The sequence below is a fragment of the Glandiceps talaboti genome, chromosome 21 (genome assembly GCF_964340395.1).
Source record: "Glandiceps talaboti chromosome 21, keGlaTala1.1, whole genome shotgun sequence".
NCBI lineage: Eukaryota > Metazoa > Hemichordata > Enteropneusta > Spengelidae > Glandiceps > Glandiceps talaboti.
In genome coordinates, this window is record NC_135569.1 from 18039099 (window position 1) to 18054256 (window position 15158).

The 15158-nt window shown below is 37.9% G+C and overlaps 2 protein-coding genes across 3 annotated transcripts in view; both read right to left on the reverse strand.

Annotated features, from left to right (window-relative positions):
* LOC144451148 (2-Hydroxyacid oxidase 2-like) overlaps positions 1-3047 on the reverse strand; it is a 30540-nt gene extending 27493 nt beyond the window's left edge. Inside the window, exon 1 of the mRNA XM_078141929.1 lies at positions 2744-3047. Within this exon, the coding sequence (XP_077998055.1) occupies positions 2744-2886 (143 nt within the window). The 5' untranslated portion in view covers positions 2887-3047. The remainder of the gene's footprint in view (positions 1-2743) is intronic.
* Positions 3048-11853: 8806 nt separating this feature from the next.
* The window catches only part of LOC144451366 (phosphatidylinositol 4,5-bisphosphate 3-kinase catalytic subunit alpha isoform-like), a 74674-nt gene continuing 71369 nt past the window's right edge, over positions 11854-15158 (reverse strand). For both annotated transcript variants that reach the window (XM_078142183.1, XM_078142184.1), the window contains exon 18: positions 11854-14203. In XM_078142183.1, coding sequence (XP_077998309.1) covers positions 13936-14203 — 268 coding nt within the window. In that variant the 3' untranslated portion in view covers positions 11854-13935. The remainder of the gene's footprint in view (positions 14204-15158) is intronic.

Consider the following 15158-nt stretch of genomic DNA (forward strand, 5'->3'; position numbering starts at 1 on the left):
GCATACTCTGTAATACATGTGTTGTAGAAGCTCGTGAGACAGAACATCTAGCGGACACATAGACAGTTTATAGTATACGCAACGCTATGCGAAGCGACCAAAATTTTCACGATAGGGACGTTTTTTAAGAAATCATTTCTTAAATTTCCCCTTTTCTGAGTTCATATAACACAACTGTGGCAAATATTTCTATGAATCGTACAATACTTCATGACTACTTTTGCGACATATGTGTAGAAATAGACAAGTAGGAAAGCTTGAAATGCGGAAGTGACTAACAATATCCTTCAAACATCATTAAAAGAGAAAACACGACAACGTAACGCTACAATTTTATATGCATAGATAAGTCTTTGTTTAATCATGCATTTTACTCATGAACAAACTGAAGCGAGGATTTCTTTTTTTTTGGTAGTGTTTTTCGATTACGTCCTCTCAAGCTTTCTCACCTTGTCTATATCATCATTCATGTGTACTAGTGTGATATGTGCACTTACGTTCGAGGAGAAGCGAATTGCAGAGAACGCGTACGCTTTCGCTGAGATAAACATGAACACTACCCAGGAAACACGTTCGAATGTAACTAACATGTACATAAGACGAAATGCATAGAGGTACATCTAAACAAGAATTCTTTAACTACCGTAAATATATAGTATTACAATCACTGAATTTTTTTTTACAGTTGAAATACTTCGTACGTTGTCAGTTGCCTGTGGTAGATCAGTGAGGGGGATGTTTTATTTTTGTATCGCTATGCTTTTGTCCATTCAAGTGTCCGTTGGCAGCAAAATCTTGCGTCCATTTGGACTTGTCGATGTTGAAAGTTCCACCAAGGTATGCAGATTGTACGAGGACTTATTTAAAGGTATTCTAAGTTCTGGGGATCGATTTATTCTACCCGAACAGTACGAACTATGCCGTATTGAGGCTTTGGTGTCACGTGTATATGACGGAAATTTCCAGAGTGTCCCCCTACAAGCAAAACTGGAAGACATAGTGGAATTTGGCAAGTACTTAAAGATCGTTTTGATCGAAGAGTGTAACAAAGTGTCACAGCAACCTGTTAAAGATGCCTTCCATGTTCTGATGACTCAAAGACATTCAAAAGTATGGCCTAAATTTCATAATTTGGATCGCCCAAACAGACGTTTTGAACTCCACAATGCCATTATCAGGTGGTTGCAAGATCGTAACTAGGGATGGCAAAAGGCAGTACCAGTCCTTGGGAGAACAGTTTGCCAGCGTTCTTGGGAATGTTTATGGTTGATCGATCCACCAGTTGTGTGTTTCCATAACCCCCCCCCCCCCATAAAAAATGGGGGAAAAAATGGAAAAAAAAATGGAAAAAAAACAAAAAAAACCCAACCCGCATCACCGCATCATTTTTGAAATTACCTTAGGACGGGAAACAAAACCTTTTTTTTTTAGCCTAAGTAATGTCCCCACCAAATACCAAGCCTATCAGTCTGGTGGTTTTTGACTTTAAGTAGTTCACACACCCCCCCCCCCCCACCACACACACACACACACACACACACATTTCTCAGTGCCTACAGCACTCCTGAACCTAGTTGTGCTAAAAGTTAAACTGTATGTGCCTACATTTGAAAATTTAGTAAATGATGACCAACGATATTATTAATGTCCTACAATACATGACATGAGACAGTAACACCTACCACTGTACTGACAATGTCCTACAATACATGACATGAGACAGTAACACCTACCACTGTACTGACAATGTCCTACAATACATGACATGAGACAGTAACACCTACCACTGTACTGACAATGTCCTACAATACATGACATGAGACAGTAACACCTACCACTGTACTGACAATGTCCTACAATACATGACATGAGACAGTAACACCTACTCTTATAACACATTTAGTATGTTTCTATTTTATAACAGATTATTGTTAGAATCACATTTTTATTTTTTTACTTTTCAATTTTTAAAACAAATTATCATTACTATTTTATTAATTTTACCATTTTTTACTTTTTACTTTTTTTACTGTCTACTTTAAAGTTCATTTATTTTACTTATTTTATCTCCGATTTATAACCTTTAGTACATCCTCTGGGAATTATGTTTTCGAATAAATACTGGGATATTGACTTACTAGAATATAGACCAATCTAATAATATACCCCCCCCCCCCCACCATCAGTCTCTTCTTATTGAGAGCTGGCAAAATAGAGCGCCACCATTCTCGCAAACCATCTGTAGAGCTGTTTTTCTTCCGCTATGTACACCGTACTGACTTCGAAATAACGAGAGCACGTACGTATGTACGGTGCCGTAAAAGAGGGCGTGACGTGGTTTGCGACGATGAGCGGCACACAATGTCGTATACGTTTACAATTATGTTACGATAGGCCTTTATGCATGTTATGCATGGGGTGATATGACATTATGAGTTAATGATGAGGTATGTAGATGTGAATTCATTATTATATGCCATATGTACATACATCTATTACATTCACATCATGATATGTATAATGTAGGCTATGGGACAGTCGTGCAAGTTTCTACCGGGCTTTCTACGTACATGAAGGCCCATGTCATGGTTGCTAAACCACAGTCAGATTTACAAAGAATCGTTTGAGCAGCAAATTTTGGTTATAAAAGTGATCAATGGTCTGAGTATAATGTGTCAAGTGTCACAAGTATCTGCATATGTCTGTGTCCTGTCCTGCACTCGTCACTGCAAGTGTAACTCACCTTCTATAGGCTGTCCTATTCTCTGAAAGGGTATGTTCCATACCTGCACCTGACCCATAGAATGCCCATACTCTCAGAGGTAGATGTTTCTTTGCATAATCTTCAAAATCATCCACACAAACCATGACATTTTGTGACATCATTCATATAATTGTCAACAGCCTTGAATGAAATCAGCACGGGTAGCGGGTCAAAGCTCGGTGCCGTAGGAGAGACCCCCTAGCCGCGGTGAGATAGTCTACAATTTTGAAGAAAAAATTGCCTGCAGTATATTTGGTTCAGCCCTGATTTGGTTAGTGTAACATCTCTGCCTTCAGAAAACTGATGTTGCCCCTCTGGATTCTGTTGCGCAAACTCACAGGGAACGGTTTCCATGGTAACATTGACATTCTTTTGAAGGAGGCTAAAACATTAAAAAACGCCATATCTAGTGCCCCAGAAATGCTATAATCATAATTAAAGTATGCGTATATATATATATTTGAGGGGATAAGGAACTCAATGATCACATGACCTTTTCGATTCAAGTTCAGGGTCATAGTCAAACTACAAGGTCATCTTAATTTGTTGGACTTTTATCGAAACATTCACTGAAACTGGTATGTAAATAACGCCATCAGATATGACTGGTAAAGCTCTAAGTCGGTCAGAAAATGGCCAAATGTACAATCATTCCGAAAGACGTGAAAAAAATGTATATAAGAAGTTGCTTTATATAAAAAAAAAAAAAAACCCTGTTAAGACAACTGCTGTCAATATCCCCAATTATACCAAACTGTTAATATAGTAATCTGAAAGGACTATTGACCTAATGTAAGTGTTTATGCATTGGGTTTTGGGGAAAAGCAATTCACTGATTACATTATGGTTTCGATCAAAGGTCAAGGTCATTGTCAACATTCAAGGTCATCTCAATTTGTTGTAATTATTAAAACACCGTCGGTATCTTTCTATAGCTAACATTAGACATGATCTTTAGAGATGAAAATCGCTCAGAAAATAGCAAATAATATAGTCTTTCAGGAAAAATACAGCAAAGGTATATGCGGAGTTGCTTTTATTACAAACTTTTGTTACCAAGACAACTGGTATCAAGTTTGCCAATATATGAAAGTACTGAATATCTCGTGGTCCCGAAGTGCTACAGATATGATGCAAGTGTCTGTATTTATGTTTAAGGGAAAGAAATGCATATGGAACTTGTAAGTCAGTCCGAATAAATAGATGTAAAATCTCACGTTTCTAATAACAATTCTTTATCAAGGTATTTATCGGCAAGCTTCAGACATATTAGGTAAACACCTGAATATATCTGAATGTTATGGAACAGAACGACAACCGCGCGTGATTAACGGTTATATACGTGTGAAAAGTTCTAATATTCGCATGTACCAAAAAGAACCCAATAGAACACGCCTGAATTAAAACAAAACAAAAAACAAACAAAAAACTAATAGACTGGGAATGACGTGAATAATCTATTAATTCCAAGGGGTTCCAGCATTCCGAGACGGAAAATGATTTCCTCTTCCTTCAACCTCAATACTTTCTCATCACCGGAAACCTTACAAATTCCTGAAATAAACAGATCAGATACACTGTGATCGTTGGTAATAAAATGCATAGATACGGGATAGTTACGATTCTTTTGATAATGAAATGACATATACCACATCGAGTACGATCGCATGGAAATGAACCAGCATTAACTTCCAATCCATGTTGTTCTGTATGGCCCACCATATATCTAAGACCGGTATCACGACGCCAAGCTGCTAAAGGTACTTCAGGAAATAATGAATTTGTTACCCTATTAGAACGTAAGATATTAAAAGAGTTCATAAAGAAAATTTACCAAAATATCCTGAATGGATATAATTTAGATCTGTGACTCGTAACAATAGCAGGATTAAAATTACATATGTAGTTAATAAATTGCATAAGGTCCTCAAGTTTGAGTGAAGTTGCATCAATGCCAATCTGATTAAAATCTGGCGAACGTTCGCCCAGGAAAAAAAAACTCACGTAAAAGACGCAATAACGATGGAATAAAGGTAAATACAGGAAAACCAGCCTATCTAACATCAGATTTTAATCAGATTGCATCAATGCCGTTATCACTAATCGTTCATATACATCAGGTAAGAACCCTTGATACGAGCTGAAAATAAGGTGTTCTTGATAAGACATAACTAAACAAGCATAACTAGGTCCAAGACAACTTCCCACTTTCTTCGTGTGGGTTAGGAACGGGGTTGGGAGATATTTTAATTCTTTGATGTGCCTGATCATATTGATATTGTGGGTTTGGGGGCATTGGTTTAGTGGTAATCGTTCTCTGGCCTCGAATTTCACCAATATTGTAAATTGAAGTTGGTTGCTCTTCTGCAATGTGTCCTATGGCGTGAAATTTTCTTGACTACGCATACAACCACATATTATTGTCGACTATGATACGTAAATTTCTGACAGAAATGATCGCATGTTCCAAATATGCGACAATTTTATCTATGTTTTATTCAGTCAATTATTTTAAATAGATTTGAGGACAAATCTCAAGAAAAGAGAGGTATTTTTATTTAATTTTTCATTTTTTACGGCTTGGGACAAGCCTTAGAGGAGAAAGAACAATGTCATATACATGTCGCCGAATACCTAGTTAGAGAATCGAAATGAATATAGCTCACATGGGTGTCAAGACAATAGGTACACTAATATCGTATGTCTGAAGATGTCATTTCTTTCATCTCCATGACGCTCATAATTATGCATAACCTATTGTTATTAAAAGCTCATCTCATATGCTTGACTTGTTGTAATTTAATTATTGTAACAACCGCCATAGCGTCGCAGATTCACAACTTGGATTTTGACCGCGGAGCTATGAGCAGTTCTTGGCTCTGGCCTTGGGGTGAGGCAGTGTGGAAGCCAAACTCACGAGGGCTTTGATGAACAAAGTTTATATGCCAGTTATGCCATAGACATCGTCTAGTATGCAGTTTATCATTTTACCACAAGTCTTGCTGACCTTAAAGAATTGATAAAACCATAGACATAATTTAAAGTCTTAAAATGCTTGAATACGGTTTTTATAAAATACCAGAATTTAGACAATCATAATATGCAGTACATATTATATGGCTATGAAGTGTATTTTGTTGTGGCAAAGCTGAAATATATTTTGCGGATGTGCACTAGACTTCTCCTGAAGTTTAGTTTGGTTCCAAAAAATCACAACTAAAGAGCAAAACATTTCACGACTTTCAGACTATCAAACTTTTGAATACCTAATGACTGCTTAGCCCACTTCCCATGGTTGTAACGTTTTGCTCATTTCGTTTAGTGCACGTTGGATATGCAACAGGTTAGTTTAATCTCAATTCACTCTTGTATGCATCATCAGAGTCAAGTAAACCACTGTATAAAATATTATATAGTTTTGAATTGACTGAAATGTATATTGTTACATGTATTATTCTGAAGATATAAAGAAATCCCTTAATTTGGAAACAAAATGTGCATTTAAGCCCGCTTGCGGATACATTGCCCATCGCGAAAAAAAAATGAAAGACTGACCTAGTGATGTTTTCACTATGGACTGTGTAATTAAGACTGACCTATCATATTGTATATGTTACAAACAATGTGCAGTCAGCCAAACAGAGCTAACATTTAGTTTCTATGAACACTGGAATGAACATCACATGAATGCAACACCCATTCAGAATGAAGACTGGATTGGCCATTTTAACATATGACATTCTTCTCTCATTACAAATGTAGCACTCTAATTTCCCAATACAGCACTGTAAGTCAGATGTTGAAATGTAGCAATATTAGAATTCTGTTAAGTTAGGTGTTGAAATGTAGTAATGTTAGTAACATTTTATTGAGTTAGATGACATTCTGTGTTAGGTTAATTGGCATCTAGTCTCTACACTATCGTCTCAACATATATAAAGTGCCATCTAGTCTCTACACTATCGTCTCAATGTCTGTGAAGTGCCATCTAGTCTCTACACTATCGTCTCAACGTCCGTGAAGTGCCATCTAGTCTCTACACTATCGTCTCAACGTCCGTGAAGTGCCATCTAGTCTCTACACTATCGTCTCAACATCTGTAAAGTGCCATCTAGTCTCTACACTATCGTCTCAACATCTGTAAAGTGCCATCTAGTCTCTACACTATCGTCTCAACGTCTGTGAAGTGCCATCTAGTCTCTACACTATCGTCCCAACATATATAAAGTGCCATCTAGTCTCTACACTATCGTCTCAACGTCTGTAAAGTGCCATCTGGTCTCTACACTATCGTCTCAACATCTATAAAGTGCCATCTAGTCTCTACACTATCGTCTCAACATCTGTAAAGTGCCATCTAGTCTCTACACTATCGTCTCAACGTCTGTGACGTGCCATCTAGTCTCTACACTATCGTCTCAACGTCTGTAAAGTGCCATCTAGTCTCTACACTATCGTCTCAACATCTATAAAGTGCCATCTAGTCTCTACACTATCGTCTCAACGTCTGTGAAGTGCCATCTAGTCTCTACACTATCGTCTCAACGTCTGTGAAGTGCCATCTAGTCTCTACACTATCGTCTCAACATCTGTAAAGTGCCATCTAGTCTCTACACTATCGTCTCAACGTCTATGAAGTGCCATCTAGTCTCTACACTATCGTCTCAACAACTATAAAGTGCCATCTAGTCTCTACACTATCGTCTCAATGTCTGTGAAGTGCCATCTAGTCTCTACACTATCGTCTCAACATCTATAAAGTGCCATCTAGTCTCTACACTATCGTCTCAACATCTATAAAGTGCCATCTAGTCTCTACACTATCGTCTCAACGTCTGTCAAGTGCCATCTAGTCTCTACACTATCGTCTCAATGTCTGTGAAGTGCCATCTAGTCTCTACACTATCGTCTCAACGTCTGTCAAGTGCCATCTAGTCTCTACACTATCGTCTCAACGTCTGTCAAGTGCCATCTAGTCTCTACACTATCGTCTCAACGTCTGTCAAGTGCCATCTAGTCTCTACACTATCGTCTCAACGTCTGTAAAGTGCCATCTAGTCTCTACACTATCGTCTCAACATCTGTGAAGTGCCATCTAGTCTCTACACTATCGTCTCAATGTCTGTGAAGTGCCATCTAGTCTCTACACTATCGTCTCAACGTCTGTGAAGTGCCATCTAGTCTCTACACTATCGTCTCAACATCTATAAAGTGTCATCTAGTCTCTACACTATCGTCTCAACATCTATAAAGTGCCATCTGGTCTCTACACTATCGTGTCAACATCTATAAAGTGCCATCTAGTCTCTACACTATCGTCTCAACGTCTGTAAAGTGCCATCTAGTCTCTACACTATCGTCTCAACATCTATAAAGTGCCATCTAGTCTCTACACTATCGTTTCAACATCTATAAAGTGCCATCTAGTCTCTACACTATCGTTTCAACATCTATAAAGTGCCATCTAGTCTCTACACTATCGTCTCAACGTCTGTGAAGTGCCATCTAGTCTCTACACTATCGTCTCAACATCTATAAAGTGCCATCTAGTCTCTACACTATCGTCTCAACATCTGTAAAGTGCCATCTAGTCTCTACACTATCGTCTCAACATCTGTAAAGTGCCATCTAGTCTCTACACTATCGTCTCAACATCTATAAAGTGACATCTAGTCTCTACACTATCGTCTCAACATCTATAAAGTGCCATCTAGTCTCTACACTATCGTCTCAACGTCTGTGAAGTGCCATCTAGTCTCTACACTATCGTCTCAACGTCTGTGAAGTGCCATCTAGTCTCTACACTATCGTCTCAACATCTGTAAAGTGCCATCTAGTCTCTACACTATCGTCTCAACGTCTGTGAAGTGCCATCTAGTCTCTACACTATCGTCTCAACAACTATAAAGTGCCATCTAGTCTCTACACTATCGTCTCAATGTCTGTGAAGTGCCATCTAGTCTCTACACTATCGTCTCAACATCTATAAAGTGCCATCTAGTCTCTACACTATCGTCTCAACATCTATAAAGTGCCATCTAGTCTCTACACTATCGTCTCAACAACTATAAAGTGCCATCTAGTCTCTACACTATCGTCTCAACGTCTGTCAAGTGCCATCTAGTCTCTACACTATCGTCTCAACGTCTGTCAAGTGCCATCTAGTCTCTACACTATCGTCTCAATGTCTGTGAAGTGCCATCTAGTCTCTACACTATCGTCTCAACGTCTGTCAAGTGCCATCTAGTCTCTACACTATCGTCTCAACATCTGTAAAGTGCCATCTAGTCTCTACACTATCGTCTCAACATCTGTGAAGTGCCATCTAGTCTCTACACTATCGTCTCAACATCTATAAAGTGCCATCTGGTCTCTACACTATCGTGTCAACATCTATACAGTGTCATCTAGTCTCTACACTATCGTCTCAACGTCTGTAAAGTGCCATCTAGTCTCTACACTATCGTCTCAACATCTATAAAGTGCCATCTAGTCTCTACACTATCGTTTCAACATCTATAAAGTGCCATCTAGTCTCTACACTATCGTCTCAACGTCTGTGAAGTGCCATCTAGTCTCTACACTATCGTCTCAACATCTATAAAGTGCCATCTAGTCTCTACACTATCGTCTCAACATCTGTAAAGTGCCATCTAGTCTCTACACTATCGTCTCAACATCTGTAAAGTGCCATCTAGTCTCTACACTATCGTCTCAACATCTATAAAGTGACATCTAGTCTCTACACTATCGTCTCAATGTCTGTGAAGTGCCATCTAGTCTCTACACTATCGTCTCAACGTCTGTCAAGTGCCATCTAGTCTCTACACTATCGTCTCAACATCTGTAAAGTGCCATCTAGTCTCTACACTATCGTCTCAACATCTGTGAAGTGCCATCTAGTCTCTACACTATCGTCTCAACATCTATAAAGTGCCATCTGGTCTCTACACTATCGTGTCAACATCTATACAGTGCCATCTAGTCTCTACACTATCGTCTCAACGTCTGTAAAGTGCCATCTAGTCTCTACACTATCGTCTCAACATCTATAAAGTGCCATCTAGTCTCTACACTATCGTTTCAACATCTATAAAGTGCCATCTAGTCTCTACACTATCGTCTCAACGTCTGTGAAGTGCCATCTAGTCTCTACACTATCGTCTCAACATCTATAAAGTGCCATCTAGTCTCTACACTATCGTCTCAACATCTGTAAAGTGCCATCTAGTCTCTACACTATCGTCTCAACATCTGTAAAGTGCCATCTAGTCTCTACACTATCGTCTCAACATCTATAAAGTGACATCTAGTCTCTACACTATCGTCTCAACATCTATAAAGTGCCATCTAGTCTCTACACTATCGTCTCAACATCTATAAAGTGCCATCTAGTCTCTACACTATCGTCTCAACGTCTGTGAAGTGCCATCTAGTCTCTACACTATCGTCTCAACATCTATAAAGTGCCATCTAGTCTCTACACTATCGTCTCAACATCTGTAAAGTGCCATCTAGTCTCTACACTATCGTCTCAACATCTGTAAAGTGCCATCTAGTCTCTACACTATCGTCTCAACATCTATAAAGTGACATCTAGTCTCTACACTATCGTCTCAACATCTATAAAGTGCCATCTAGTCTCTACACTATCGTCTCAACGTCTGTGAAGTGCCATCTAGTCTCTACACTATCGTCTCAACGTCTGTGAAGTGCCATCTAGTCTCTACACTATCGTCTCAACGTCTGTAAACTGCCATCTAGTCTCTACACTATCGTCTCAACGTCTGTGAAGTGCCATCTAGTCTCTACACTATCGTCTCAACGTCTGTAAAGTGCCATCTAGTCTCTACACTATCGTCTCAACATCTGTAAAGTGCCATCTGGTCTCTACACTATCGTCTCAACATCTGTAAAGTGCCATCTGGTCTCTACACTATCGTCTCAACATCTGTAAAGTGCCATCTAGTCTCTACACTATCGTCTCAACGTCTGTGAAGTGCCATCTAGTCTCTACACTATCGTCTCAACGTCTGTAAAGTGCCATCTAGTCTCTACACTATCGTCTCAACGTCTGTGAAGTGCCATCTAGTCTCATCGTCTCAACATCTGTAAAGTGCCATCTAGTCTCTACACTATCGTCTCAACATCTATAAAGTGCCATCTAGTCTCTACACTATCGTCTCAACATCTGTAAAGTGCCATCTAGTCTCTACACTATCGTCTCAACATCTATAAAGTGCCATCTAGTCTCTACACTATCGTCTCAACGTCCGTGAAGTGCCATCCAGTCTCAACATCTGTAAAGTGCCATCTAGTCTCTACACTATCGTCTCAACGTCTGTGAAGTGCCATCTAGTCTCTACACTATCGTCTCAACATCTATAAAGTGGCATCTAGTCTCTACACTATCGTCTCAACATCTATAAAGTGCCATCTAGTCTCTACACTATCGTCTCAACATCTATAAAGTGCCATCTAGTCTCTACACTATCGTCTCAACGTCTGTGAAGTGCCATCTAGTCTCTACACTATCGTCTCAACGTCTATAAAGTGCCATCTAGTCTCTACACTATCGTCTCAACATCTGTAAAGTGGCATCTAGTCTCTACACTATCGTCTCAACATCTATAAAGTGCCATCTAGTCTCTACACTATCATCTCAACATCTATAAAGTGCCATCTAGTCTCTACACTATCATCTCAACGTCTGTGAAGTGCCATCTAGTCTCTACACTATCGTCTCAACGTCTGTAAAGTGCCATCTAGTCTCTACACTATCGTGTCAACATCTGTAAAGTGGCATCTAGTCTCTACACTATCGTCTCAATGTCTGTGAAGTGCCATCTAGTCTCTACGCTATCGTCTCAACATCTGTAAAGTGCCATCTAGTCTCTACACTATCGTGTCAACATCTGTAAAGTGGCATCTAGTCTCTACACTATTGTCTCAACGTCTGTGAAGTGCCACTTTTTTTCATTCATTATTTGAAAGCTTATTCTTAACTTATTTATTTTGTTATACTTTCTGAAATATATATGCTCACTAAGAGATTGAACCCATCATCACACATATTTACATCTTGTTGACAAACAAATGGTCCAGACTGTTTATTTGCACTGTTTACACATGGACAGTAACTTCAGTTTTAATACTTGTATATGTAAAAGTTGGAGTATTTTTCAATGCCAAAAAAAAGAGTGAAAAAATAGCAAAAACTTACAGCTACTGCAGCTCTATAAAAATAAATGTGACTTAATTGATGTTGTGCATACCAAATGTGTGTCCAGACCTGTAAAACAATTTCTCCCTGCCCCCACCCCCAACAAATATTGTACTACGTTTGGTAAATCATCTGTGTGGTGGTCTTTGAATTTAGATGCTCTATGAAAATAAATGTGGTGGTCTTTGAATTTGAAGGCTCTATGAAAATAAATGTGGTGGTCTTTGAGTTTAGAGGCTTGCAATGTCGAATTTCCACCATCAGCAAAATTAATGACAAGATGACAGTCAGACTACTAAATCTTTGTAAGTTTTCCTATTTATGCTATCATGTCATTAGAGCCATTCAACTCATCTATATCTCTCATATCACATGAACATAGACAATTTGGGAACACACGATAACAGAGACTGTTATACAGTCACATACTTGACTATATTTTTAAAACAAGTCTGAATAAACAAATTTGTCCAAAACTAAAATGGCACTACTGAATAAATGGCATGTTTTACAACAAAATAAACTTCAAAACATTGAATCCATTAAATTTCTTAAAATGTACAACTAATTCTAACAATATAGCCATTAATATTGCCATGGTAACAAACATATTGACATCAAAATAAAATTGCAATAACAAAACATTATTTCTTGAAATAATCTAAAGTTGTGCATTTCTATATGTTGGATATTTGATCTCTTTAAAAGTGTAGATTGACATGATTGTCGGCGAATATACAAAACTAAAAAAAAAATCATTGATAAAATATTATTCCTGTATTGCCTGCCATCATTGGAATTTGAGTTGCACTCTAGTATTAAAACCAGATATTTCACACCATGCGTTGATGGACGGTTAGAGCGCCCTCTATTACCCTCTATTACCATGACTACACTGAAGAGTTATGAATCCATGAGGACTAAAATCTAGCCCCCCCCCCATACACCATCATTCTTTCTCTTCAAAATTAAGAAATTTATGCAGTAGTCCTCTAGAGTTATTTCATATTAGTTGGAGTTTGAAGTTTACTATTAGAAGATTCAAAATCTATTGAAATACATCAGTACAGAAAGTATAGGATGTATTTGACACCTATAGTACTAGTGGTGTTATGGTGGTCAATGATTCAAAATCTATTGAAATACATCAGCACAGAAAGTATAGGATGTATTTGACACCTATAGTACTATTGGTGTTATGGTGGTCAATGACTCGAAATCTATTGAAATACATCAGCACAGAAAGTATAGGATGTATTTGACACCTATAGTACTAGTGGTGTTATGGTGGTCAATGATTCAAAATCTATTGAAATACATCGGCACAGAAAGTATAGGATGTATTTGACACCTATAGTACTAGTGGTGTTATGGTGGCCTAACTCTACTTAAAGCTAACTACTTGACTTGGGAATACCTGCAGTACAGTGGCCCACTTTAGTTCATGATGCACACTGGGTCTTATCTTTAGAACTCTTAACTAACTCATTGAAAGTAGCAAACAAGAAATCAACATTGCATTTATTCTTTCCCTGGATAAAAACAGGACTTGTTGTTCCACACAACTGAAATTGTCAAATCAGCTCTATTCTATTTGGCAAACCCCCAAAACTTAGTGAATGTTACACTCTGACAGAGTTGTATATTGTCTATTGCAGAGTTGGCTGTATTAAAACTAATATTATAAATTAATAACATTTCTCTATTGTCATTTCTCAGTTCCATTTCTTTATTGATTATGTTGTAGTTCAACCATTCACAACATCAAATTAATTTTGGTCACTAGAACATCAAACATGACTCTTGTGGATGACTCTTGTTGTGTGATTTTATCTTGTTTATTCACACAATAAATAACTTCACTTATTCTGTGTTTTAAATGTATAAGATCCAATTATTCAATCAATTAGTGTTTTTATTCAAAACCATCAGCTTCTTCTAAACTTGATCAGTTATTCCGATGTTTCAATGCATGAAGCATCCAATCAATTTTTGTTGTCCAGCCACCACCATGTGCATCATTAAATTGTTTGACAAAGTACTCAATGGCCTGGTCTCCTGTTTTGTTGACTGCCAGCGTCTTCTGTAGATAGTGGATATCATCAATGGTCTGTAGTTCTGGTATTCCTGATGCCAGCATCATAGTGAATAAACTGATGAATAAATTAGCATGTTTTCGAAGGAGGCTGTATGCTTCAACACACAGTAATTGGAATCTGAAATTAAAAACAGAAGAATTTCTTGTATTGAACTCTAGAGGTTTCACTTCATGTACGCATTCAATAAATTAGCATGTTTTTGAATGCTGTGTGCTTCATCACAATCTGATTAAAATCTGATGTAGTGTACACATTGTGATTACACTTTTTCGTTTTGGCTGTTACATTACTGTCGTTTGTTTTTTTGTGAGCTCTTGTTACATATACATCTAACATAATACCATACATTTTCTCCTTGAGCCACACGAGAGCGCTGAGTGAATTTACTCAACCAATGAAAATGCATAGTATGAGCACAGAGCGCAAACAATGTTATCATTATTGTTTGATCGTTCTTTTTCTTTCAATTTCGAACGTTTCATGTTATAATGTAAGATGGATTCTGGTTGGCTACTCGTAAGAATGAGGTTGGGTTCGGGAAAACTGGTTTTGTGTCAGATGTATGTAACTAGTGCTAACAAAAGAACAATTGACAGTAAATGTAACTGCAAAACAGAAATCGTGATGTGTACACTACATCGAATTTTAATAAGATTGGCTTCAACACAAAGTAATTGGAATCTGAAATAAGAAATGGAAGAATTTCATGATTTTGATAATATTGGTCTCACTTCATGTTAGCACGATGAATAAAGTGATGAACATGTAAGCATGTTTTCGAAGAAGTGAATGCTTTCAGCGGCCAGGTCATTTAAAAAATAGCACCAATGGCATTATAGAACAACTGCATTGGGCTGTTGCTATGGCCATGGTCTGGTTGCTAGGCATATTTGCTTACATTTTTGGAATAGTTATTCACTTATCTACCAATGCCTTGTTTCATCTTTGCGATAGACATCATCATTTGGCTGTTCCTATGGGTGTGGTCTTGTTGCTAGGCATACTTGCATACATTTTTAGACCTAATTAGCATATTGCCAATGGGATCATCACGTTGTGAATACACCTTCAT